Source organism: Rattus rattus, chromosome 7, assembly GCF_011064425.1.
Source record: "Rattus rattus isolate New Zealand chromosome 7, Rrattus_CSIRO_v1, whole genome shotgun sequence".
Taxonomy (NCBI): Eukaryota; Metazoa; Chordata; class Mammalia; order Rodentia; family Muridae; genus Rattus; species Rattus rattus.
Genome location: NC_046160.1, coordinates 128205936 through 128231027, shown reverse-complemented (window position 1 = coordinate 128231027; position 25092 = coordinate 128205936). Strand labels below are relative to the sequence as shown.

At 53.1% G+C, this 25092-nt stretch overlaps 1 protein-coding gene across 2 annotated transcripts in view; it reads right to left on the bottom strand.

Moving 5' to 3' along the window:
- Positions 1–248: 248 nt before the first annotated feature.
- Dync1h1 (dynein cytoplasmic 1 heavy chain 1) overlaps positions 249–25092 on the bottom strand; it is a 67135-nt gene continuing 42291 nt past the window's right edge. The window contains exons 43-78 of one of the 2 annotated variants that reach the window (XM_032908444.1): positions 22338–22467; positions 20229–20362; positions 19693–19807; positions 19436–19597; positions 19137–19351; positions 18830–19034; positions 16912–17085; positions 16714–16833; positions 16394–16514; positions 13651–13846; positions 13089–13206; positions 12083–12298; positions 11295–11507; positions 11090–11217; positions 10632–10785; positions 9835–9981; positions 9598–9748; positions 9228–9481; positions 9015–9149; positions 8840–8934; positions 8530–8704; positions 8255–8330; positions 6581–6741; positions 6292–6403; positions 5635–5695; positions 5428–5551; positions 5179–5292; positions 4509–4679; positions 4119–4336; positions 3914–4017; positions 2334–2545; positions 1977–2130; positions 1374–1516; positions 1057–1225; positions 766–893; positions 249–619 (exon numbers count right to left, since the gene is read on the bottom strand). In XM_032908444.1, the coding sequence (XP_032764335.1) occupies positions 491–619; positions 766–893; positions 1057–1225; positions 1374–1516; positions 1977–2130; positions 2334–2545; positions 3914–4017; positions 4119–4336; positions 4509–4679; positions 5179–5292; positions 5428–5551; positions 5635–5695; positions 6292–6403; positions 6581–6741; positions 8255–8330; positions 8530–8704; positions 8840–8934; positions 9015–9149; positions 9228–9481; positions 9598–9748; positions 9835–9981; positions 10632–10785; positions 11090–11217; positions 11295–11507; positions 12083–12298; positions 13089–13206; positions 13651–13846; positions 16394–16514; positions 16714–16833; positions 16912–17085; positions 18830–19034; positions 19137–19351; positions 19436–19597; positions 19693–19807; positions 20229–20362; positions 22338–22467 (5434 nt within the window). In that variant the 3' untranslated portion in view covers positions 249–490. The remainder of the gene's footprint in view (positions 620–765; positions 894–1056; positions 1226–1373; positions 1517–1976; positions 2131–2333; positions 2546–3913; positions 4018–4118; positions 4337–4508; positions 4680–5178; positions 5293–5427; positions 5552–5634; positions 5696–6291; positions 6404–6580; positions 6742–8254; positions 8331–8529; positions 8705–8839; positions 8935–9014; positions 9150–9227; positions 9482–9597; positions 9749–9834; positions 9982–10631; positions 10786–11089; positions 11218–11294; positions 11508–12082; positions 12299–13088; positions 13207–13650; positions 13847–16393; positions 16515–16713; positions 16834–16911; positions 17086–18829; positions 19035–19136; positions 19352–19435; positions 19598–19692; positions 19808–20228; positions 20363–22337; positions 22468–25092) is intronic. The other variant, XM_032908445.1, reaches the window with a different exon arrangement.

The following is a 25092-nucleotide window of genomic DNA, read 5'->3' as shown; positions in this document are numbered from 1 at the left end:
GAGATGCCAGGACTAGCCTGTCACCTTTCCTGTGGGGCGAGGCCACTCTCTCACCACAGGTGGTGCAGAAATGAAGTGTGGGACAATGGACTGGTGTCAGGCTTGTGTCTGAGAGACAGCTGCCACTGGGCCTCAGGGATGAAGCGCAGTCTCCTGGCCTCCCTCAGCTTCCTGCTTCTGCATCTGTGACCACGGTGACAAAGGCGAGGTGGGCACAAGGATTCCCACAGCAGACAGAGCAGAGTGGAATGAGGCAGGAGCCCATCATGCTTAGTGTTTTATTTAATAAAACCAGCCATTCGGTCAGCCCTTGGAAACCGCACACTTCACCCTTCCCAGCCCGCTTCCAACTGCAGCATCTTTCACCACCAACGCTAACCGACCACTTGCTTTTCACGGGTCCATCAAACCCTCCAAACGTGTAAGGGTGAATGAGAGTTAAATATTGGGTTCTACTATTCCAGAAAGAGGATTCGGGAAAAGCTTAGCTTTACTCAGTGCACAGAACTGCAACTCCACGCTCATAGAAGCTTCGAGGATCTTCCTTTGTAGCAATTTCAAAGTCTACAGTGAAGATGAGGTCTGCCCGCGTGAAGTTCAGATAGACAGGTAAAGTCACCTGTGGGACAGACAGAGGGACTTACTGTTCATCAGCTCTGGGGACAAGCTCCCGTGGGCGTTCAGGGCTGTGGTACAGTTGTTTCCACGCAAGTGGAGTCCCACCATGACCCAGGCAGAGCCAAGGAGCGAGGCCTTGACACTTACCACACTGGCCTTCTTCTCAGCACTAGTTTGCTTTCCCCAGCGTAGCTGTGTGAGGGGGAGGACTGTGGAGATCGCATTGGACAGCGAGAGTTTGTTGTTGCTGCACGTGGCCCCTTGGAGCTTCAGACCTGTGAGGAGATGTGGAGACGGGGCTGAAGGAGTCCAGGGCCACACAGCCCAACTTACGGGACACCCGCAGGCTCAGCTGGGCCGCTCTGGCCAGACACTCGGTACATTCGTTTGGAAACAGGTTCCACAGAAAGGCCAGACCACGCTCAGACTCCAGCTCACCTGTGACCCCAAAGCTGCACGCATCAAGGGTGGTACTCTGGGAGGCAGTGACATTGACTTCGAGGCAGAGCTCCTCCAGGGACCAGCTGTTGGCTTGTGCCACATACTGTCTGGTGGCAGTGATGTAGGCCTCAGGCACAAACAGGCCACCCAGGCACACGTGGATGTTCTGTACAAACAGCCCCATGGAAAGGAGAGCAGGTCAGCACCGGCCCTGGCTGTCCCCAGTGCCATCTTAAAGGACTTTTCCACCCAAGTCCAGGACAACCAATGCCACTCCTGACCCCTCTCCCCCGCCCAGAGCCACGCACACCCACCTTCAGTTCCTTGGCACCCCCGGCTGCAGCGGCCTGTGAGATGTTCTGCAGCTGTTTGATCCTCTCGCTGAAATCTGACACCCACTGGATCACTGTCATGCCTGCAGGTACTGTGTAATGGGACCAGCTCCGGGGCAAGATCCCTGCAGCAAGGAGGAGAGATCAGGCCTCAGCATCTGTTCTGCCAATTCCCCTGCAGCAGAAGTGGCTCAGGCTGCCAGCACCTCACAACACAGCCCTCCCTCCTGCCTGCGCCTGTGTTCTGTCCCCTCCCCGGACGGCCCAGGGCACAGCTGTCTCAGTGTGGGGTGCATGCTTAGAGGCAGGCTGCCGCAGGACACACGGTGTGTCTGTGGACTGAGCCCCCACCCCACCCCTGTCCTCTTCACTGCACTACCCTAAAAGTCACCGAAGCTGCACAGACGAGTTAAGGAAACTCAGGGGCATTTCCTAGACCCTCCCGCTCCTGAGGAATCCTGAAGGAGACACGAGTGGCCTGGGGCCTGCAGTGGGCCTGCAGATGGGTGGGGACAGGCCGAAGAGTGGCACAGACTATGGCCAGGGCTTCTGCCCCAAGCTGCCCCACACGGCGGATCTCAGCACCTTTCACCAGCTCATTGATGAGCGTGCGCAGGTAGTTTGTCTGCTTCTTTTTCCCCTCGCACACTTGGACGACGTCAGCAAGGTCTTGGCGCACATCTTGCAGTAACTTGGCCCCCATCTTCACCTCTCTCTCGAAGAACCTAAACAAAGGGTCCTAAACCCAAGGAGAAGCGGGCTGAGGACAGGGCTCTGCAGAGGTGAGGCGCACGCCCCGTGCATCACCAGAGCCTTGGCCAGAGGCCTGATATGAAGAATGACCACCTCTGTCTGCCCAGCTCTCAGGCCACAGTTAAAGCAGCTCAACTAAAAGTCCTCCTTGCCCAAGACGGGATCAGCGCGCTGAGTCCAGCCTAGTACCTTGATGTTCTCCACCGTACGCTTCAGTGGGCTCAGTGTCTGTGGGATGAGGTGCAGCCAGTTCGAGGCCGTCGTGTGCAGTGTTCTCATCCAGGCTGGACGGCCGTCTGAGGTGGAGTCCGTCCTTGTCTTCTTCTCCGTCTCTGCGTAGGCCAGGTCGTCCTCGTCCTCCAGCATCTGCATCTTCAGCATCTTGCTGATCATGTCCACGCCTAGGCCAGCCACAGAGTTGGGGAGGGAGGGAAGGAGGAGGAGAAAGACATCAATGTAAATGGTGCATGGCTATTCACTCACTACAGCAGCCCAGAGCCTGGGGAGGAGGTGAGCAGGAGAACACTGGCCCAAGTCTATCACAGGGCGATTAAGAACGGAATCAATGGCCGGGTCGTGCTGTGAGGCCGCTCCCTGCCTGTCCACACAGCCATGGGCCTCAGAAGCCTCACTTCATCGGAATGCAGAACCTGCCGGGGGATGTTTGTGATGGCCAGAGCTTCACTGCTTTCTGGACCATGGAAAGGTGGAGAAGCTGGACAGTGACCCCGGTTCTTGACAGTGTTGATGGGATACAGGAATTAGAAAACTGCTGGGGCAAGTCACGCCAGCACTGAGAATCGAACCGCAGGCTGTACACTGGAGAGGCTGCCTCTAACCCAACAGGGACCCCTTAGCCTCCAGGCCTCATCTTCATACTAAATACACCTGACAGCCGCTCCCCTCCCACTGTCTGTGGACAACATCCCACTTTCTCACGAAGGTCACACCCTCCCAGACAACAGGCAAGCTCTCAGGAGTGTTCTCCACAGGAGAAGGAGGAGGAGAAGGAGGAGGAGGAGGAGGAGGAGGAGGAGGAGGAGGAGGAGGAGGAGGAGGAGGAGGAGGAGGGGAGGGGAGGGGAGGAGGAGGAGGAGGAGGAGGAGGGAGGAGGAGGAGGAGGAGGAGGAGGCGGCGGCGGCGCGGCTGCGGCTGCGGTAGCAGCAGCTGAGAACATTTTGTCTCGCTTCACCTCTGTCTGAATGCCTGCACTGGCCCTAGCCTCTCTCCTCAGCCTTTCCACAGAAGTCAGATTATCTATCACCAGGACAAGGGAAACCGACAGGCACTGTATGCTGCTGCTGAGTTATCTCACCTGATGTTCTTAAAGAGGGTCTCATGTCATGTAGGTCAGCCTAGAACTCTAGACCCTATTGCCTCCACCACGCGGGTGCTGGGATCACAGGTGTGAGTCACGAAGCCTGGCTCTCAGTGGTTGTAGAGGATGTAGGGCTCCCTCAGAGCTCTGCCTAGCTTGTGTTAGGCTCTGGACTCAGTGTGTAGTTTGAGGCTCGGCTGCACGTAGGCAGCCTAGGGCATGTTGTGTAGACAGATGCTGACACCTTGATTTTTCTGCCTTTGCCTCCAGGTTAGGGCACAGGCCTGCACACCACCTATCAGTGCTTCCAGCTCTCGAACTAAAGCTCGCCCTCCAACCTTCTTTTAAGGACTCCCTGGTGCAGACCCATAAGAGGCCACAGAGGCGAGCAAGCCCTTCCAGCAGGCTCAGGGTGGGCAGGGCTCCAGGAGCGGGGAGACTCAGCACCCACCTTGGGTGGTAAGCAGCACCCTTTCAGCATTGTTGGGGAGGCCCAGCCATGAGGGTGTCTGGGCGTCAGGCAGCAGCTCCACCCACTGCACAAACTCCTCTCGCCTGAGAAAGCAGAACGTTTGGAATCAGAGTCGAGCAGACTGGCTCCAAACACTCCCGCACCACCACCCAAGCATGACCTCTGCTCCCTCGGGCAGCCATACCTGATACCGTCAGGCATCTGAATGTCCTTGTGACCATCGACCTTGCACGCCAGCTTGAATTCACTGTCGAAACTCCGCGTGGTAAACAGGCGCTCCAGGAAGGTATTGAGCAGACGCTGGTCGAACTCATTGTCCACCCGCCCACCGTAGATGGACTGGGCCATCAAGGTCTTCAGGGCAGACCATGGGATCTTATCTGGTGAGATGTTCTGTCGGCCCTGGAGGACAGAGGCCGGGTTACATGTGTACACTGTGCACTGTCAAGTTCTAGGTGCCACAAAGTATCAGGGCTCCCCTGAGTTCAGATCCATTGTCTTCCCGCATCACCACGTGTTTAGGCATGTTGTCTCCTCAGTGCACTGGCGTCTGGTGTGGCGTAACCTAACTTGCCTTGGCTGTGTCATCCAACCATGTGTCCACCGTGTCACAAGCCGATCGAAGGTCAGATTCTCCAAATTCGTATTTCTTGGACCACCCGAGTGGAGCATAGCGCAGGCGCTCTTGGATGATGGCATGGAACCAGGCCAGCAGGAAGTACAGGCGGGCTCGCTCATTTGGAGACTAGACGCACAAAGTGACCAGATTTGTCATGTGCTCGTCGTCTAAGGAAACTAGACCCTACTTCAGAAGCAAAGGTCTGCAGGGCAAGCTACACCCGACCCTTCAGCCATCTGACTTGCAGTACAGAAGCAGCACCCAGAATCAAGCAGTATGGCTGACCAAGTACCCAGCTTTCTAAAGATCAGGATCAACAGAACAGCCCTTGAATTTAGACAGGTTCCTAAATAGGCTTTCTTAAAATGTGGGCTCAGGGGTTGGGGATTTAGCTCAGTGGTAGAGCGCTTGCCTAGCCCTGGGTTCGGTCCTCAGCTCGGGGGGGGGAGGCACAAAATAAAATGTGGGCTCAGTGGATTTCAACAGCAAACAGAACTGAAAACCCAAGGAGCTGAGAGTACCCTGTGCTCATGGGGCAGGGACAGCGTGTGCTATGCACTCTGGTGGAGGGGGTCAGAGCTGTGCGGGGTGCGTCTGCAGATGTGTCCGGTGAGAGTGCTCGTACCTTGCACATCCTGGAGACGGGGATGCTGCTGAAGGTCCTCAGCATGTTGGCCTTCACGCCAGGTGGCGGCTCAAACACAAAGATCCGACCTGCACGGAGCAGGTTCACGGGCACCTGGGGGAGAAGGCGGCCTGCCTCTATGTCTGCTTTTATTTTGGAGGGACAAGGTTGCCCTCACCCTCCGGCTGGCAGCAGTGCTGCCCACACCCAGCAGAGGTGCCAGCACCCAGAAGCTCCTGTCCTGTTTACCTTGGGGTTGATCTCCATGGTGAGGAAGAGTCGGAAGCAGGCGTGTGGCTGCAGGGAGTGAAGCTTCTTTTCCAGCTGCATCAGCCACCCGGGGGCCAGGTGCACATTCTTCAGCATCACCCACCTGTGCATGCAGAGTCAGTGACTCGATGGCTTTCACCGGATTCCCGGGGACACAGGTTTTAGGAGGAAACCAATCTCACCCACCTGCCTGACTTCACCGCGGTGTTGATCGCCTTATCTGCTTGGTTAAAGCCTTCTGCTGAGCCTGAGACAAGGAAGCGGGAGTGTGAACAATGGCAGGCAGGCAGGCAGGCAGGGAGGGAGGGCGGGAGACAGGAAGACAGCGAGTGCCGTCGGCAGGCAGGAAAGCAAACAGGGAGGCAGGCAGGGAGGCAGGCAGGGAGGCAGGCAGGGAGGGGAGGCAGGCAGGGGGAGGCAGGCAGGCAGGGGGGGAGGCAGGGAGGGAGGCAGGGAGGCAGGCAGGGAGGCAGGAAGGCAGTGTGGCAGGGAGGTAGGTAGGCAGGAAGGGAGGCAGGCAGGAAGGGAGGGAGGCAGGGAGGCAGGGAGGCAGGGAGGCAGGCAGGGAGGCAGGCAGGCAGGGAGGCAGGCAGGGAGGCAGGGGAGGCAGGGGGAGGGGAGGCAGGGGGGGGGCAGGCAGGCAGGCAGGGGGCGGGCAGGGCAGGCAGGGAGGCAGGCAGGCGGGCAGGGAGGCAGGCAGGCAGGCAGGGAGGCAGACAGGCAGGCAGGCAGGCAGGCGGGCGGGCAGGCAGGCGGGCAGGCAGGCGGGCAGGCAGGCAGGTGGGCAGGCAGCCTTATGCTTCCAGGCTGCCGCACGTCCACGACACCAGCACACATCCTTACCAATGGCAATAGAAGTGATCTGTGTGTTCTGCTCTGCGGCGAGGTCCTCGACGTGTCCGCTGGCATCATACCCAGGCACAGAGCACATCAGGACAGGTGTGTTTGGCTTCACCTGTAAAGGAAAGGCAGACTGAGACACCGCTGTAGGAGAGGCCTGTCAGAGAAAGCCTGAGGACAGTGTGGGCTTTGGGAAGACGTCGGTTAAGAAGCAGTGGCCTGGGCCGTGGCCAGTGCTGATGCTATAGCACAGGTGGCTGGAGGGGGCCAGGATGGGGTGCTAAGACATTACCTCTGTGCCCACAATGTGGGTGAGGTCAAGTGGCTGCTCCATGATGGACATGAAGGACTCTCCGAGGTTTGTGGAAACAAACATGTGGGCCATGGCCAGCAGGCGGTCGGGTCGGAAAGCTTGAATCAGGAGTAGGCGGTGGATGGCCTGCCCGATGGGAGCTGAAACGAGGTGTGCCAAGGGTGGGTAAAGGCTGCTGCCTCCACCCAGAGCACCGAGATCCAGCTCAGATCCCAGCTACGAAGTCCACAGTCTACTGGTTCTCTTGGACCCTCAGAGTATCCATCTCTTGTTCCACTGTCACATTAGGTGTCTAGCAACAAGACTGTACCACTAGGTGTGGGGGTGCCGATGATACTGCCTTTTCAGAGGCTACTCTCTGGGTAACCTTGATCTCACAATCCTTCAGCCTCTTCCTCCATGTGCTGCTGGATTCCAGGTGTGGGAGTGTGTGCTCACATGGCATGGCCAAGTGTGGAGGTCAGAGGTCAACCTTCTGGTGTCCATGACCACTCTTCACTCTGACAGGGTATCCCTTTACCGCTGTGTGACCAGGCTAGCTGGCCTGAGAACTTATTTCCTGTCTGCCTCCTTCCATCTCCTCATGGGCTGTGCTGCTGTGTGTGAGGTTGTCTGCTAGGGAGCCAAGCACTTTCCCTGGCCACCCCCCTCCCAATCTGTTTATTTAAAAAATTTTTTCTTTGAGACAGGATCTCACTGTGTAGCCCTGGGTAGCCTTGAAGTCACACTGAATTAGGCTTGACCTTTGAGATCTACATGCCTCTGCCTCCTCACTGCTGGCATTAAAGGCATGTGCTGTCATGCCTAGCAAAAAAAAATAAAACTTTTTTTTGAGACACAGTCTCTCTATGGAGTCAGGTGTACTGGCTCCCCTGGGGGGAGTTTTTACTTTGTTTGTGTGTGTATGTAAGTGTGGACTGCAGTGTCCGGGAATGTGGAGGTCAGGAGAGCTAGCAGGGTTGGTTCTCTCTCAGCACACGGGTCACAGGGATGGGACTCAGGTCTTTACCCACCCGGCTGTCCTGCTGGTCCTCATCTATTGACTCTGAAACACCGCACCACCAAAACTGGTGGTTGCCAGCCAGGTGCAGTAGTGCCCTCTGCCCTGGGGTCCCTGGTAGCACAAGCTGCTGCCTGCCCCTTCCCGTGCAGCCTTTGGCCCAGGGCCAGGTCTGATGCACTCATGAGTCTTTATGGCACAAAGAAAGACAATCCCTCTTCATGTTTGTTAGGCCTCACCCCAATAAGATGAATCAAATCCCCTTATGCCTGCTAGCATAGTATCCTATCATGGAGTTACGTCCCTAGCTGCTCCAGTCGCGGACAGTCACTAGTGATAACCTGAGGGGATCAGAAGTCTGACCCTCCTCTCAGCCAACCCTGCTTAGGAGCCGGTTTCCTAACCGGTGATTCTGTTGTTCTGAGACAAGGGCTCATTATTTAGCCTAGGCCAGCCTTAAACTGCCAACCTTCCTTCCTCAGCCTCTGGAGTAGCTGGGATTCAGGGTACATCAACATTGCAGACCAGCTGCCTAACAAGCCTGGTGCTGAATGCTTCTCTCTAGGGAGGCGGTATCCTTTCTTCTGAGAAACAGTGCACCTGACTTTCTATTTAGGCCCAGGGGAGGGCGGCAGGGCCTGGTTTTGACTCACTTGCAGGCGTCTCCTCAGTCCAGAGGTATGGCACGGTCTGCTCTGGTGAACTGCTCTCCAGCCAAATGCCAAACTGCTGTGGAGACAACAGGGAGAGTGGCTCAGGAATAATCTGGTGTGCGGTCCTGGGCATGCAGTTTAGGTCTTGCTCTATCTGATGAACAGACCTTTAAGGGGAGGTGTCACCCCCTGCTTGGACACCAGCATGCACAGTCACGCATGCCGTAAGCTGCTCACCCACAGGTCTCACTGGGAACACTTGAAAGGACAATTACCTCATCTGCCTGAACCTTGGCAATGAGATCTTTAAAGGCAGGCAGACAGCTCAACCTTGCCACAGCTTCCGCCTGCTCCACAGTCAGGCCCTGGACTTTGGGGGTGGAGCCCGCACTCAGCACGATCTCCTTCCCTCGGAGGAAGTGCTGGAACTCTGCGTCATAGGTGGGCTCCCTGTAAAGCAGGGGCAGGTCAGGAAGGTCTCTACATGGCAACTAAGACAACAGTTGTGATTCAAAGATGGAGGAGGGCAGAAGGCACGCTAGGCAACCTCAACCTGAGCCACACAACTCTGGCAGCCAGTCTCACCCCATGGTGCCTTTCAGCTTGATCCTCGCCAGCAGCATGGCGAAGGTGATGTGGTCCTGGTGCAGCATGCCTCGGGCCACCCGGTTAAAGGCCACCTGGGAAGCGAGAGGGGAATGTGGGTGTGCTGGGGGCCACACCTCTATGCCCCGGCACAGACATGCATGCTGTGCTCTACCTGGAAGAGGTCCTTGGTGATGACAGAGAGGCGCTGTGTGTGATCGGTGGCGCCCTTCAGGTTGGGGTTCTCATAGAGCACATTGTGGTAGATGTCCAGGAAGAACTGCAGTGAGTACTGATACAGGAAGTGAACCTGGGAGGAAGCCACGTGACCATCAGAGGATGGCTCGGCCACAGCTGGGAGCCAGAGCTGCTATCCCCATGGCCTCACCTGCTTCAGGGACTCCATAGTGAAGTAGATGCTGCTGCATGCAGTGGACAGTGGCAGGTACTGCTGGGACACGGTCTCTACCTCCTGCATGACAATGTCCGTCTCCTCCACCTTTCTAGTGACCTCGGCGGCTTCCCGCTTCAGATTTTCCAGGGTTGTAATGATGGTGTCGTCATCCAGAATGCGGCCTTTTACCTCGTTCAGAGCTTGGAGCAGAGACTTTTCCAGTTGCCGTAAACGGAGCTGGAACTCCCCTGTGATAAGACAGGTTTTTGTGCCACTGGTGCCACTGGGGAGCAGTGTCACCCTCGACCTTCAGAGTGCAATCTGCCACCCACCACCGCTGGGAAGCTGAGGGCCAGAACCACACCTTGCAGCTTCAAGAGGTCAGAACGCTTCTCATCCACATCGGGCCTTTCTGCTTTAAGAACTTCATTGAGACACTGGCTCTGTAAACTGCTGCGGGTGACCGTGAAGTTCACGAAGGTCACCCGGGAACAGAGATCTGGTGGGAACTCCACCTGTCAGGACGAAAGACAGACTGGTTGGTTTACTCAGCTCCAAACTCACCAGCATCGTGCTGACCCATGAAGTGTCCCGTGCTTACAGTTGGGTCTCGGGTGGACAGAAAGATGACAAAGGATGGTGACAGGTCAATGTCTTGGTCACCGAGGGTAATCAGCACTCTCCCTCCTGTTCGCCGAACTTCACGGTTCAGTACTGGATTCAAAACTGGATCGTAGCTCTCCACATCCTGTGCATTGTACACAGAAAGCAACCATCAAGTCTCCTATCTGGACCAGTGCCACCCACGAGCCCCGGGGCCTGCCCACTGAGAAAGCTAAAATGGGAGTTTGCCTTTTTAAAGAAGCTGTTGTTGGGCGGGGCATGGCTGCACCCTCATGAGTGGCAAAGCACTCGTCTTGCAGTGTGAGGCCTGGGTTCCACCCCAGCAGCAAACAAATGCCCAGTTCAGAGACGCCAACATTCACCACCTCAGACCCGGCCAACTCTAGTTTTTTCAAGTGTGGCCCTGGCTGGCCTGGAACTCAGAGATCTCCTGCCTCTGCCTCCCTAAAGGTGTGCATTACCACTGCCTGGTCATTGGTTTTGATATAGGATCTTCTCATGCTATTCTGAAGCACTCTGTGCAGACCAGGCTGGCCTTTAACTTAAAGAGCTCTTCCTGCCTCTGCCTCCGGAGTGCTGGGATTAAACGTGATGCACCACTATGCCCAGCTGGAGACTTGTATTTTTGAAACATAATCTCAAAGCTTTATTCTTTAGTATCAAACCATGTTCAAATACTACTGGTGTTTGTGTTGTGTCATTCGACATTTCCTTCACATCAACCACAGAGAGTGAAGTGCCTGGGAGGAGTGACAAATTCAAACAGACACAAACCTGGACGAGAAGGGGATTGCCAAATCTCAGAGCACTCTCCAAATTCTTCCGGAAGGCATCGTCTAAGAAGCTGGTCCTTGTGATCTTCCGGTCCTTATACTCATTCATGATGAATTCTGTGGCCTGTCCGGAGGGGTCAATGATCAACGGGTACCTGAGGGTAAAGTGACATGTGATTAGGTCAAAGACCCAGCAGAAAAGGCAGGCTCCTGATCGGATGGGAAGAAACTATCACTCTACAGGCAATCTCAATGCACTGCCAGATTTCTACACAGATCTGACTTAAATCAAGTTATCTCCCGGAAAAGCTGTGGTAAGCCGAATTCAGTAAAGACGTAAAAGTGAATGTTGACCTCTTAGCACTGCCTCCCCACAACCACTCTCCTTCCATTTGTAAACAAGCTGTCTGGATACCATGAGCAGGACAGCTCGCTGCTGGCCCTTCTATAAGCACATACCTATTGAACCGCTTTAGCATGATGGCGTTTTCTGTGCACAGGTCGTCGGCAGGCAGGGAGCTGGCCTGCCAGCGGAGGCGCTCGTCAGCATTGGAGAGGTACTCCGTCCTGGCAATGTCTGTGCGGAACTGGAAGGGGGAGGCTGTCAGTGTGCCAGCCAGTGCTGGAGTGCCCACAGGCTGACTCAGCTCTGCGTGCCTGTTACCTGGATGTTGGCTTGCTGTAAGTGATGAGACCAGGTGGTGAACAAGTTCTGGCGCATCTGCTGGTCAAAGTAGCCTGCGTAAGCAATGAAGGCCGCCGACAGGAGGCAGTCCCCAGCAATGGTAGACATCTGGTTTTTGAACGTTTCACTTGTCTTTTCCCAACGTTCCCTTTCAGCAGATAAACTCTTTAGAAGTGCAGTGCTCCGGTTTACCTAAGGGAGGAAAAAAAATAAATCAAATAACATGTTTAGGATCACACCGAATATTACACTACAAGGACCTCATCCCCTAGGTCACTAAGATGCCATCAAGCCTGATGACCTGAGTTCCACCCGAGATCTGAACAGTGAGAGGAGAGAACCAACCTCACAGAAATGCCCTCTGCTTTCCACATGTGTGGCATAGCACACACTCGCTAGACCCCTAGGGTGTGTGCAGGGCCTGGGGAGGACTGAAGCACTCAGATGGCCCATGGCCCCGAGAGGAGACTGTGTTACAGACACTAAACGGCATGGGTTCTGGGATCTCTCTAAAGCACAAACCAAGGGTAGAGTTAACTCTCAGCCTTGAGAGATCCGCACGCTCTGGGATTTGCCTGAGGTGAGAACAGTTGGGTGTGGCCAGAGGGGGAAGACAGGCTGGTGAGCGAGGAGGGAGCGAGTGCAAACTCAGGACCGCAACACAGCACAGACACACACACACACATTCACTGCCTCAACAAGACCAATGCTGTATGAGTCAATCAACACTGTTGATCTTGGCTTCCCCGGGGTGGCAGAAGGCTCACTTTCGCTTCGACGGCTGCCAGGTCTGCCTTGATGGCCTGGGCCTCCGAGATGAGGACAGCGTACTCCTCCTTGTAGCGGGCGATGCTGGCTTCCAGATCCCGGATCATCTGCTCCACCTCATTGGCTTTCTGCTGGTTGTCCTTGGCATCATCTTCCAGCTTCTGCAGCTCATTCCGCAGGGGCTCCACTCGCTTTAACATGTCTGCATAATTGAGCTGGGAGGGGCAAAGCACTCAGTGTGATGCTAAGTGACAGGAGCAATGCAGGACGAAAGGAATATGGGACATGCCACAGTGACACCCATTCCTTAGCGTGGCCAAGCAAAATAAGCCAGGCCGGTGCCTGGCGTGCAGGAGGCTGAAGTAGCCTGGGTTATAAAGACTCACAAACCCAGTCAGCAGCTAAGAGCAAGGGGAGGGCGGCCAGCACTCATTTCAGGGAGCTCAGGAAATCTGAGCCCTCTCGGGGACTCAGTCACCTGCCCTCATGGGCACACCCACAACACAGACACACAGACAGGGATAGAAAAATCATGAAAACAAACCCTAAAAACAGAAAATACAAACTAAACTGAACTAAAACCCAACCGTATGGCGAGCGAGATGGGGAGTAAGTCACGGTGCCTGTCCCGCAAGCCTGGAGACCAGTGTTTAGGTACAGGTAGAACGGACTGTTGGACACAGCCCACATGTCCCCCCTCTGTCCCCAACATGGGAATCGGCTTCCTGGATTCTTCCCAGGCTACCAGCCCACTTCCATCCTTGGGGTGCCTTTTCCTTCCTCATAAGCTGGCTGTGGTTGGCCCACGTCTAACCTTAACGCCATGACTGTATCTCTTCCTCTTGGCAGTCACAACGCCTCACCTAATCTGTATAATCGCCCTTGAACTTGGAAGACAAACAATAACTGAAAAACTAGAAAATCACCACTGCAGCAACACTGAGCAGAGGGAAACAGGAGGGCAGGAGACTCTGTCCCTCCTCCCCGCAGTGCTTAGGGACCTACCTGTGCAATCGCCCACTTCACCATAGGACCGCAAGCTAGAGAAGCCCGGTTGACGATTTCGTAGTTGTAACTGGGGTTGGACATGTAGTTTTTCTTCATCTTCTCTCTTATGGCGTCACTGAGAGGGGAATTGTTTGTAAGCACGCATGGAATAAAAAGGCTTTTCCATGCAAGGCAGATGTAAAGGGCTGGCACGTAAGACACTGCGGGCTGCACCCTGGTTCTCAGGGGAAACTGACAGGGCTGACAAGGACAGCCATGCTGTCTCTGCCCTCATCACTAGAGCAACTCCAGCCAGTTCTGGTGCAACAGATGGAAGAGCTGTGCTCCGCTGTGGCCCTCACAGCTCGGATGAAACTGACTGCGGGCAGAGTGAGGTGCTTTCTCTCTCAGGCAGTCATTCTCACAAGGCACCTGTGGGGTGAGTTTGACCCATACTCCCTTCTGGTAGATGCAAGCCAGAGAACACCAAGCAGAGCTTCTGGAAAATGCCAACTGCCAGAAAACAGGAAGCCTCCCAGGCGTGACCAGTCCTCCACAATGGCTAAAGCGATGGCCTCACCTGATCTCCTCGGCTGAGAAGTTGACGATGGTGGGGATGAAGTTCTCTCTCATGATGATGGAGCGGATCTGCTTCCAGTCCGTGGTGCTCTCACCAAGCAGCAGGCAGATGGACTCCAGAGCCAGCTTCACGGCGGCTGGAGGGTTGGCCATGGACCTTACCTCCACCAGGTGCTGCTTCTTGATGGACTTCACAGCTGCGCAGCAGGGTCGGGTGGGGAAGCAGGGAGACAGACAATATCCGAGTGAGGACCACCATCATCACCAAGGGCTCCCGCTCCACTCAGAGGCTGGAGAAGGGTCAGGTCTCCCTCAAATCCTTAGATAGCATCCTTCACCCCACTTAGCCTAAAGGCAAGCTGAGCTGTTCCTTGAAAAACACATGCACAGTTCCAAGAATGACATTTCCAACCAGCTGTAGGAATTTTCTCTTTTTGGGACAAGGTCCTCCCTATGTAGCCCTGGCTGTCCTGGAACTCACTCTGGAGACCAGGCTGTCCTGGAACTCACAGAGATTCACTTGCCTTTGCCTCCCAAGTGCTGGGATTAAAGGCCAGGTCATCACACCGAGCTATTTTCTCTCTTATAACGTATATAGGAGAGGTAAACCTTTCAGAGAAGATAACTTGTTCTCCTAGAAGATAAAACCTCCATTTTTGCTTTCTGAGGCAGATAGCGGCCCCAAGCCACAGACAGGCTGAGGCCTGCGCATGCCTCACTAATGTGCTACAATGTACAACTGTTCTAGAAAGAGACCAATACCTTTAAAAACTGAAATGCAGTCTTCCAGACTTAAGTTTTTAGTAAAATGCTTTTAATTCCTCAATAGGAAACTCATCCTTCAAACCTATCTGTGCACGGAAAACCAAAACCAGCAACTCTGCAGGCTTTCTAGAAACGGGAAGAATGGCTAGTGACCATCAAGGCAGTCACCACTAGCCACGGCCATGCACTCAAATCACTATGAGCCAGTGACACTTCCTCAAGAATTCAAGTCAGGAAGGGCCAAACGAAGTGTTGACAATGTATGGTACAAGACTATATAACCCCACACCCGGAAAGCTGAGGAAAGATGACCCCAAGTTCAAGGTCAGTTGGGGAGGCAGAGTGACCCTGTCTCCACACTCCTCTGCAGGGAAAAATCCCACCACCACCAACACAAAGCCCTGTGACACAAACAACACAAAGCCCTGTGACACAACAACACAAAGCCCCGTGACATCATGACACAAAGCCCTGTGACATCACAACACAAAGCCCTGTGACATCACCAACACAAAGCCCGTGACATCACAACACAAAGCCCTGTGACATCACAAACACAAAGCCCTGTGACACCATCAACACAAAGCCCTATGACATCACCAACACAAAGCCCTGTGACATCACCAACACAAAGCCCTGTGACATCACCAACACAAAGCCCTGTGACACCACCAACACAAAGCCCTGTGACACCATCAACACAAAGCCCTGTGACATCACCAACACAAAGCCCTGTGACACAAACACAAAGCCCCATGACATCACCAACACAAAGCCCCATGACACCACAACACAAAGCAGCAGCACTAACATTTTCTAGGGCCTCCAGCCAGCTACGAAAGTGATCTATCCCTAAACATCTCAGCCCATTTGTGTTTTATTTAAGAAAATTATTTATGGACAAGGTTTTATTACTGTAGACTAGGCTGGCCTCAAACTCAGAAAACTGCCTGCTGTGTGCATGTGTATATGTATACTGGGCATGCTGCACCGTGTCACTTCTGCCTGCTGTGTGCATGTGTATATGTATACTGGGCATGCTGCACGGTGTCACTTCTGCCTGCTGTGTGCATGTGTATATGTATACTGGGCATGCTGCACGGTGTCTCTTCTGCCTGCTGTGTGCATGTGTATATGTATACTGGGCATGCTGCACGGTGTCACTTCTGCCTGCTGTGTGCATGTGTATATGTATACTGGGCATGCTGCACGGTGTCACTTCTGCCTGCTGTGTGCATGTGTATATGTATACTGGGCATGCTGCACGGTGTCACTTCTGCCTGCTGTGTGCATGTGTATATGTATACTGGGCATGCTGCACGGTGTCACTTCTGCCTGCTGTGTGCATGTGTATATGTATACTGGGCATGCTGCACGGTGTCACTTCTGCCTGCTGTGTGCATGTGTATATGTATACTGGGCATGCTGCACGGTGTCACTTCTGCCTGCTGTGTGCATGTGTATATGTATACTGGGCATGCTGCACGGTGTCTCTTCTGCCTGCTGTGTGCATGTGTACCATGTGCTCGCAGTGCCTGAGGCAGCTAGAAAAGGAGACTGGAACCAGAGCAACTTGAGTTACAGGTAGTTAAGAACTGCCAAGTGGGTGCTGGGAACTGAACCTGGGTCCCCTGCAAAAGCAATCAGAGCTCTTCACTGCTGAGCCATCTTTCCAGCTCCCATTTTTTTTTTTTTTACTTTTTTTTTTTGGAGAGTGGGCCTCAATATTTTCCTGCCTTAGCTTTACTAGTACTTTTGATCACAGGCTTGAGGCATGAGGCTCATCAAGACGTAGTTTTGCCAGTTTTCTTTTAAGAGAAAGGCTTATTACAGAGGATTCAGATAGTGTCATGGGAGCTCTGAGGGGAGACAGGCTGAAGTACTTAAGTGTTGCTTTCCACACTTCCAGAAATGTACACCACAGGGCCTCACTCAGTGTCTTCAGTGAAGCCGAGTCCAAGCTGACAGCAGTCACATACCATTCTGGGCCTCGATGACAGCGGGCTCTACTTTATCCAGATCCTCCTTGACACTCATCTGCTTGTCTGCGATCACTTCCTGCTGCTTGTGCAGCTGCTCCTGAATTTCTTGGCTCATGACCTGCGAAGCAAGGACGGTGGAGGTGTAGCCGGCTAAAGCACTGGTGAGCTTGCTAACTGAGTGAACCGTAACCAGTTCTCTGTGTCTGCTGACACACACATGCTAACCGGTAAAGTTTAGCTTGAACCACACTTCCTGCTGGCATTAGAGACGGCACATGCCAGCCAGCAGGTCATAGTTCCTGGGAAGAGAGAGGTACCTTTTTCTTCTCAGCCTCTTGCTGGTCTTTCACCATTTTCTTCAGCTTGTCATTGGCTGCTGCGTTCTTTACCTCCAGCTCTTGGCTCTTGATCCTCAGGTCACGGCGCAGTTCTTCCACCTAGGAACAAAACCACACTCAGACATGCAGCAAGTTCTCTGTTGGTCCTACAGGGTGGGGCTCCTGCTCCTGCTCTACCTGGTCCACAGTCTCTTTGATTTTTCGGAGCCCAACGTTCAGGTGCATCTGCTGCTCCTCCAGCTCGCTGCGCTTCTCATGGAAGAGGTTGGCGTAGTGGTTGATGAAGTCCAGGTAGTGCCGAGGTGTGATGGCCATTGTTCTGCCGCCTCGCTTTGCCAGGCGTGCGTTAGCCTTTTGGAGAACAAAACCCAACTCTTAACCCCAGCCAACTCTGTCCTGCTAGATCGCAGTGACATGGGGAGTGGGTCTGACCCTGATGAGTCACAACGCTCAGGCCAGTCTCAGCTCACAAAGACTTAAGTCCTTTAATCCTGATGAGTGACAGCACACAAAATACCCATCCTGGCGACAGTTCTTTTGTGTTTCTGAGGTAGGGTTTCCTGCAGCCCTACGTCACTGGAAGGGCTAACCTCTAACTATGTAGCCCTGGTCCTCCTGGCTCTATCTCCCACGCACTGGGAGTACAGGTGCGGGCCACCACACTTGGCTTCATATTTTACATGAAAAGCTCCACGAACAACTGATTGATGATGCCAGTATTGGTCATGTTTGAGTTCTGTTCGAGATAGGGCCTTTCTACGTAAAAAAGGATGGTGAATACACTTTCTCCTGGTTTTTGTTTGCTTGTTTTTTTTTTTTTTGTTTTTTTTTTTTTTGGTTCTTTTTTCGAGCTGGGGACCAAACCCAGGGCCTTGCGCTTCCTAGGCAAGCGCTCTACCACTGAGCTAAATCCCAACCCCTCTTGTTTTAATTTGAAGAACATGAGTGTTTTGCCTACATGTGTATCTGGGTATCAAGTGCATGCCAGGTACCTAAGGAGTCCAGAAGGGGGTGCTGGATCCCCTGTCTGGAGTTACACAGAGTTGTGAGCTGCTATATAGGTGCTGGGACTAGAACCCAGGTCCTTTGGAAGAATAGCCAGTGCTCTTAAATGCTAAGCTATTTTGAGTCCTTACCCGGGACTCTAAGCATGTTTACCAAAGGCAGAGTCTAGACTACGTTTGCTCATTCTCAGCGAACACGAAAACTAAGAACATGGGGTTGGGGATTTAGCTCAGTGGTAGAGCGCTTGCCTAGGAAGCGCAAGGGCCTGGGTTCGGTCCCCAGCTCCGAAAAAAAGAACCAAAAAAACCCCCAAAAACTAAGAACATGGTTTTTCCTGAGATGGGGTTTCTCTCTGTAGTCCCGGCTGCCCTGGAACTTGCTTTGTAGACCCAGGCTGGCCTTGAACTCAGATCTACTTGCCTCTGCTTCTCGAGTGCTAGGGTTAAAGGAATGAGCCACCATGCTCAGCTTTAAGAACAGGTTTTATGTGACAGACAGACAGCTTTGGTTACTGGCTGGAAGGGAGAGATCAGAAACAGGGCAACAGGGCTGTGGGAACACCATGTGATAGGCTACACACAGCTCTGAGTGGGTTTCATAAAGCTTTCTCAACAGACGGCAGACTGAACTATCTGTTAGAAAGCACCTAAAGTGAGGGCCGACCACTGAGGTCAGCAGTTAGCCTCCTGCTACACTTCTGAGTGCAGAGTGAGGATCCACTGCAGACACCGCTCCTGTGCTCCTACACGGCACGCGGGCGGGCATGTGTGCCATGGTTTGTGTGAGAAGTCAGAAGACAGCTGTTGGGAGACAGGTCCTCTCCTGCCACCTTTACCCACTGAGCCATCTCACTGGTCCCCAGCCGACCAGTTAAGGAGACAGAGTGAGTGCCTCCTGCTCTTGAGGGAACCAGCCTGGGCAGGCAGTGTGAAGGGAAGACAAGAGTGCTAACAAGAGTGGGGGTCAAGAAGGAAGGGGTGCGAAGAGTATCTGCTTGTCGTGAGTGTGCAGGGTCAGATGGGAAGCTCTCGAAGGTCTACCTTAAGCCACTCAGTGTTGCTGTCTGTGTTGTGCCCCAAATTGTACATACCTGGTGAAGAGTCTGATGAACAAACACACAGCTGTTCACAATGGCTTCCCGGTGTGTTGGGGGCTGTGGAAGTTTATCGTACACAACTGGCATGTAGTCAGGCACTATATAGTTTGGCTTCTCCAGGTCCATTTTACTGGTGAATTCTTTGCCAACTTGATAGAGTGCTTCTGTGGACCAGTCACCAAACCAGTTCAGCACACACCTGAAAAAGACGCCCACATCTCACACAAAAGCTCCTAACCGTGGGTGACCCTCCGAGGGAGGTCCAGTCCTCAGGCCTGGAACTGGCAAAGGGCAGCATTACCTGTTGAAAAGGGCTGGTGACGTGGCCGCCCTGTCCTTGAGCCCCTCTGAGGACGGGTTCATGGTGAATACCACGTGCAGGTTGCGGATCACCTGGCTGGTGAACCACTTGTAGAGCTCCTCGTGTGAGTCCAGCATGAGGCCCTCCTTCTGCGCTCCCTCTTTGCACTGAGTCATCAACGTGGCATACTCGTCCCCTTCAAAGAGCCCAGGAACCTGCAGAAGCAACAGCCTCGCCGTGGCTCCCTCACCTCGTGATGAGGGGCCACGCGACACATCCCAGCACACTCAGCCCCTCACCTCGCCGTTGGCCAGCAGAGTATTCATTCGTTCCAGGAACCCGGAGTCTAAGACATTGGATTCATCCATTATAAATGCTATCTTCTCATTTTTGCAGCCCGAGCGTCGCAGCACTGTCCTGAGGTCTTCATCAAAGTCTTCCCCAGTGTACTTCCTGTGGACCTACAGAACCAGCCTCGAGTTAGCTTTCCCCAGTCAACAGCTACATGCAGAACCAAGACCCCCACCTCTGGGACTGAGGCCACCAACAGACCCACCTTAATCTGATAGACACTCAAGCCATTCATCCAGGCGACAAAGCGAGACAGGGTGGTCTTTCCAGCTCCACTAACACCAATGAGAAGCAAGTGGCCTTGAGGTTGTCGGAATATCCTGAAACATCATTAGTTAGAGGGGTAAATGTTCAGGCCTGCATGCCTCACCTCCCATCTGCACATAACATTTCACCATGTCTTAACTTGAGTTTGTATGTTAAAGGGTCTGATGAGCAGTGGCTGTGTGCAGTGGCTAGTGGACAAAGACCAGGAAGACACAGCCCTGCCCCCCAGGTGCCAGTGACAGGAGAGAGATGAGCCCAGTTCTACCTCGAGGTTGAAGGATGCTAACTGGTGGCACGTGTACAGAGGTGGGGGAGAAAAAGGTTCTTCTGGGACTCAAAGTTCAGGACGGGGAGACAGGCGGACTGAAAATAAGGGAAGGGGCTCAGCAGCAAGGCTGAGTGAGGTGGGGAAGACAGCACGAGGTCACTTGTGAACCCGCACACCCCAGAGGACTTGGCAGAACAGAGGCCTACCTGTCAATCCTGAGCACATGGTCCAGCACTTCATTGAACAAGACCAGGGGAACGTCAAGCTCTTCTTCATAGAAGACCTTCAGCCTAGCCTTGACATAATCCCTTAGCTCCTCTTGGTCAACTGGGATATAGTCCTATTTGGGGGCAAAAAAGGGAGCACACTTTCATCAGAAGAGGTCACTGAGCTGTTAGACATGTGACTATGACACTGAGGAACTGCTGAAAAAGCACAGCAAGAGGACAGTAGACACCTCAGAATGTCACATGCTCAGATCCTTCTGTAGACCTCACTATAGAAAGCACACATCAAGCTGGGTGGTGGTAGTGGCGCATACCCTTGATTCCATTGGGAGGCTGAAGCGGGTGGATCTCTGGGAGTTTAAAACCAGCCTGATCTATGGAGGGAGTTCTAGGACAGCTAGGGCTACCCAGACAAGTCCCATCTTGAGAAAAGAAAAGAAAAGAAAAGAAAAGAAGAGAAGAGAAGAGAAGAGAAGAGAAGAGAAAAGAGAAGAGAAGAGAAGAAAGGAAAAGGGGGTTGGGGATTTAGCTCAGTGGTAGAGCACTTGCCTAGGAAGCGCAAGGCCCTGGGTTCGGTCCCCAGCTCCGGAAAAAAAAAAGAAAAAAGAAAAAAGAAAAAAGAAGAAAGGAAAAGAAAAAGCACACCCCACACTGGTTAGCTCATGGAAACCCAGACCCAGACTCAGTGTGCTCCCATCAAAAGCTCAAAGCTGGCCTGTGGCGCTGTTGGGGGAAGCCGGCAAGCCAATTCTAAGCTGCACTTGAACAGCAGAGATTCATGAAAAAGACCCAGGTGTTTGAGCCTGTGCTACTCTAACCAGGACAGAAACCAGAGAACAGATCAGCAGAGGATGACAGCTGGAAGGCACATCCAAGAACTCAGGGAAGCCTAACAGGACAGTGACACTGCAGCATAAAAAATAACTTTACACAGGACACGTGTGCACACGACCCACAGCTCACACCACAACTACATATAGTTAAACTGGTAAGAACGCTTGTTCTTCAGAGGACCCTGTCAATCAGCGGTTCTTAACCTATGGGTCTACACACACGCATGAGCGTGTGCACACGGCGTCAAATGACCCTTTTACAGGGGTCACCTAAGATCATCCTGCATATCAGATATTTATACATTCCTAAAAGTAGCAAAATTACAGTTAGGAATCAGCAATGAAAATACTGTTATGGGGTCAACACAGAAGCAACTGTATTAAAGGGCTGCAGCAGCAGGAAGGCTGAGAACCAATGCTGTAAAGAGTGAAAGAAAAAACACTGGGGTTTCCTGAAAATGATAAAGATGGGCTACAGTATGGAATCGTGACACGGAACCCACTCTGCTGCAGTCAGCTTCTGCTGGGTAGCGCCCCTGCTGTGTGCCATGCCTCCTTTTGTGGGGTGGGGACTCCTTATGCGTCCTTGGGCTCAGGAGATCACCTTGCCATTGCCTCCTAAGTAGCCGACACAGCTATGTGCTTAGGACTTCCGTTCTTGGGTATGTCAGGGTGGGGTGCATCAGGCTAGCACTCCATCACCGAGCTATGACCCCAGCCCAGCTGAAGACTCTTCAAACCCAGTGCACAGCTCGCCTGTCAGAACTCCCAGACTGAGATCCCCGTCCTCCCTCTGCTTTTAGAGTGTGGTCTCCCCACAGGAAGTGTGGACTCACCTGGTGTCAGTAGTGATCTGTGCGTGAAATATACATCAAGACTAACTAGGAAGTGCCCTCTCTTTTTATAGGAGGACAACTCAGCTATGTGCACGTCACCACCGCTTAGCATCTGTCAGTAAGAAGCTCTCATATAAAGCACTCACGCCCACCCCATTTTTGGTGTGCTGGGGACTGAAGCCCGTGTGATGTTCAGGGGACCATTTGCAGCTGCTAGAGCCCGCTGCTCCTGCTGTGTGGGTCATCACACACAGAAGAGTACAGTCAAAGTCTGGGCCAGCGAAGTGCCTCCAGGGGCTTACTGCCTCTGCTGAAAGCAAGCCTCAGACATGCAGGACACGAGCTTAGCTACAGACTAGAGATAACTCTCAGCATGAAGGCAGGAGACCGGCGAGCCCCTCAGGGACGGTGCCTGTTACCTTTGACAGCCAGTTGCTGTACAGGATAGGCCGGCTCATGGCTTTCTCTTTGTCTATGTTAGGGAAATGCTTCAAGGCAACCATGTCGATGTTCTCATCAGTCCAGCGCCGCTCTTCATCCTCCACAAGCCTGTTCAAAGAAGAGCAGCGCAAGCGTTAGAGTCACTGAGGCCTGGGGACAGCAGCAACATGGCAGGATGGGGACTGAGGCTTGAGCAATCTGATGTTTTGATGCTAAACACAGAACTGTGGCACCTGACATCATATATGACTTGTTTTTTTCAAAAAGAATCATTTATTTATTTTATATATAGTACTACACTGTAGCTGTCTTCAGACACACCAGAAGAGGGCATCGGATCCCATCACAGATGGTTGTGAGCCACCATGTGGTTGCTGGGATTTGAACTCAGGACCTCTGGAAGAGCAGTCAGTGCTCTTAATGGCGGAGCCATCTCTCCAGCCCCCACACGTGACTGACTTAAGGAACAAATGATAAATTTGGTTCCTTTTTACAACATCTACTATGTTGCCCAGGCTCACCTTTAAACTCTAAACTCAATTGATTCCCACAGCCTCCTGTATGGCTCAAACCTGTCTGTTATACTTGCTAAGAATAAGAACAGTGTTCCATCTGACACAGGAGCCTGCAGAGTGCTGGAAGGGGTCTACTGCAAATCCAACAGAGCTGAGAAGAGACACTGTCCAGTGTGGGGATGCTGTGCACAGCAGAGATGTAGCTTGCTATGCACACTTGTGTGTGTGTGTGTGTGTGTGTGTGTGTGTGTGTCTGTGTGTGCTTGAGGTGGTGTCTCTGTGTGTTCATGGGGGGGTCTCTGTAAGTATGTGGGTATCTGTGTAGTGTTTGCATGTGGGGGTCTGGATGTGCATGAGGAGGTCTGTGTGTGTGTGTACATTGGGGTCTATGTGTGCATATGGGGATCTGTGTGTGTGTGCATATGGAGAATCTGTGTGTGCTCGCATGTGGGGGGGGTCTCTGTGTATGCATGAGGAGGTCTGTGTGTGCATGTGGGGGGGTCTGTGTATGTGCATGTGGGTCTGTGTGCATGTGGGGGTCTGTGTGTGTGCATGTGTGTACACACACCTACAAGAACACCCATTTCTAGGAAGTCTCACTCTATGGCCAGTTTTGCCTTGAATTGAAAATCCTGCCCCATTTTTTCAAGGGTTAGTATTTTATAGGTAAGTACAATCATGCTAGGCTTCCAAAACGGAATTTATATGCACAATTACTTTTTAGTCTAACTAAAATTTTCTCTGTGGTACCATGTAATAATTACAATTTTTTTGTCAGCAACAGAGAAGACTTCACTTAACAACAACAGCCCTTTCCACAGCAGCAGCAGATAAAATGCAGGGAGGACGTGTGCAGCCCTTGCTTTGTCTGTTTTGATGGCTCCTGGCGTTTTGTTTTGTTTTTTTAAAGGCAGAGTCTCATGCAGCCAGGCTGGTTGCGAAGTCATCGCCAAGGATCCCCCTGTGTGATAGGAGGAGGACAGGCCTATGCCTGCTCTGCATGGCTCACCCTCACCTTCCAAGCCTCCCCTCAGGCCCTGCTTAGAACATCTTCCTGAAACTCAACTCAGTACCAAGTGTGCAGTGGCCTCTGCCTGCGGACTGCACTCAAAGACTCTTACACACGCAGATAAGAGAAGCTGCGTGTAAGCATGGCGTACTCGCTTGTAGTCCCAGCACTCGGGAGGCAGAGGCAGAGGCAGAGGCAGAGGCAGAGGCAGAGGCAGAGGCAGAGGCAGAGGCAGGAGGCAGAGGCAGAGGCAGAGGCAGGGCAGAGGCAGAGGCAGAGGCAGAGGCAGAGGCAGGGCAGAGGCAGAGGCAGAGGCAGAGGCAGAGGCAGAGGCAGGGGCAGAGGCAGAGGCAGGGGCAGGGCAGAGGCAGAGGCAGAGGCAGAGGCAGAGGCAGAGGCAGCGGCAGAGGCAGAGGCAGAGGAAGAGGCAGAGGCAGAGGCAGAGGCAGAGGCAGAGGCAGAGGCAGAGGCAGAGGCAGAGGCAGAGGCAGAGGCAGAGGCAGAGGCAGGAGAACTCTGTGAGTTTGAGACCAGCCTGGTCTACAGAGCGAGTTCCAATGACCAGAGCTACACACTGCGACTCTGTCTCAAAACAAACAAAAAAGTTAGAAATCTAATCTCGTAAACATAGAAAAACTAAAGACTTTTATACTAAAATACTTCAGATTAAAAACATGAAAAAAAGGGGGACAGGCCAGGGTGAGAAGGGAAAAGAAGTACTTATAAAATGGAAACTAGACTGAACTCTAAAGAGAGCATTTGAAAAAGTTCAGATAACAAAAGTATCAGTAATTTCCAAGACACCCCGAAAGACAAGAGAAGCAACACTCTGCCTGTGGGACTCAAACTAGAGGACGGCCATGCCACATGGCACTCAGCCCCACCAGGTCTTCCCTGGCAGCGGCCACTTACAGTGTAACAGCAAAAGCCCTGGTGCCAGCAGAGCAAATTGGCTCAGAGAACAGAGCTGAGATGCGGAGTGACAGGAAGGAGTGGTACACTGGACTACTGGGAGCTCATCCTCCAGTGAGCCGCGCTGTGGAAAGCCCCCATCAACACCCACGGCTGTGGGTGTGGGTGTTGTTTAAAAAGGTCCATGAAATGCCTTGTCCAATCACACAGCAGCAGCAAACACTGGGGCATCCCATGAAAACAAGAACTGGAGGTGGCTGTGATCCACACCAAAGTCTGCCAGGCTATCTCCACTCC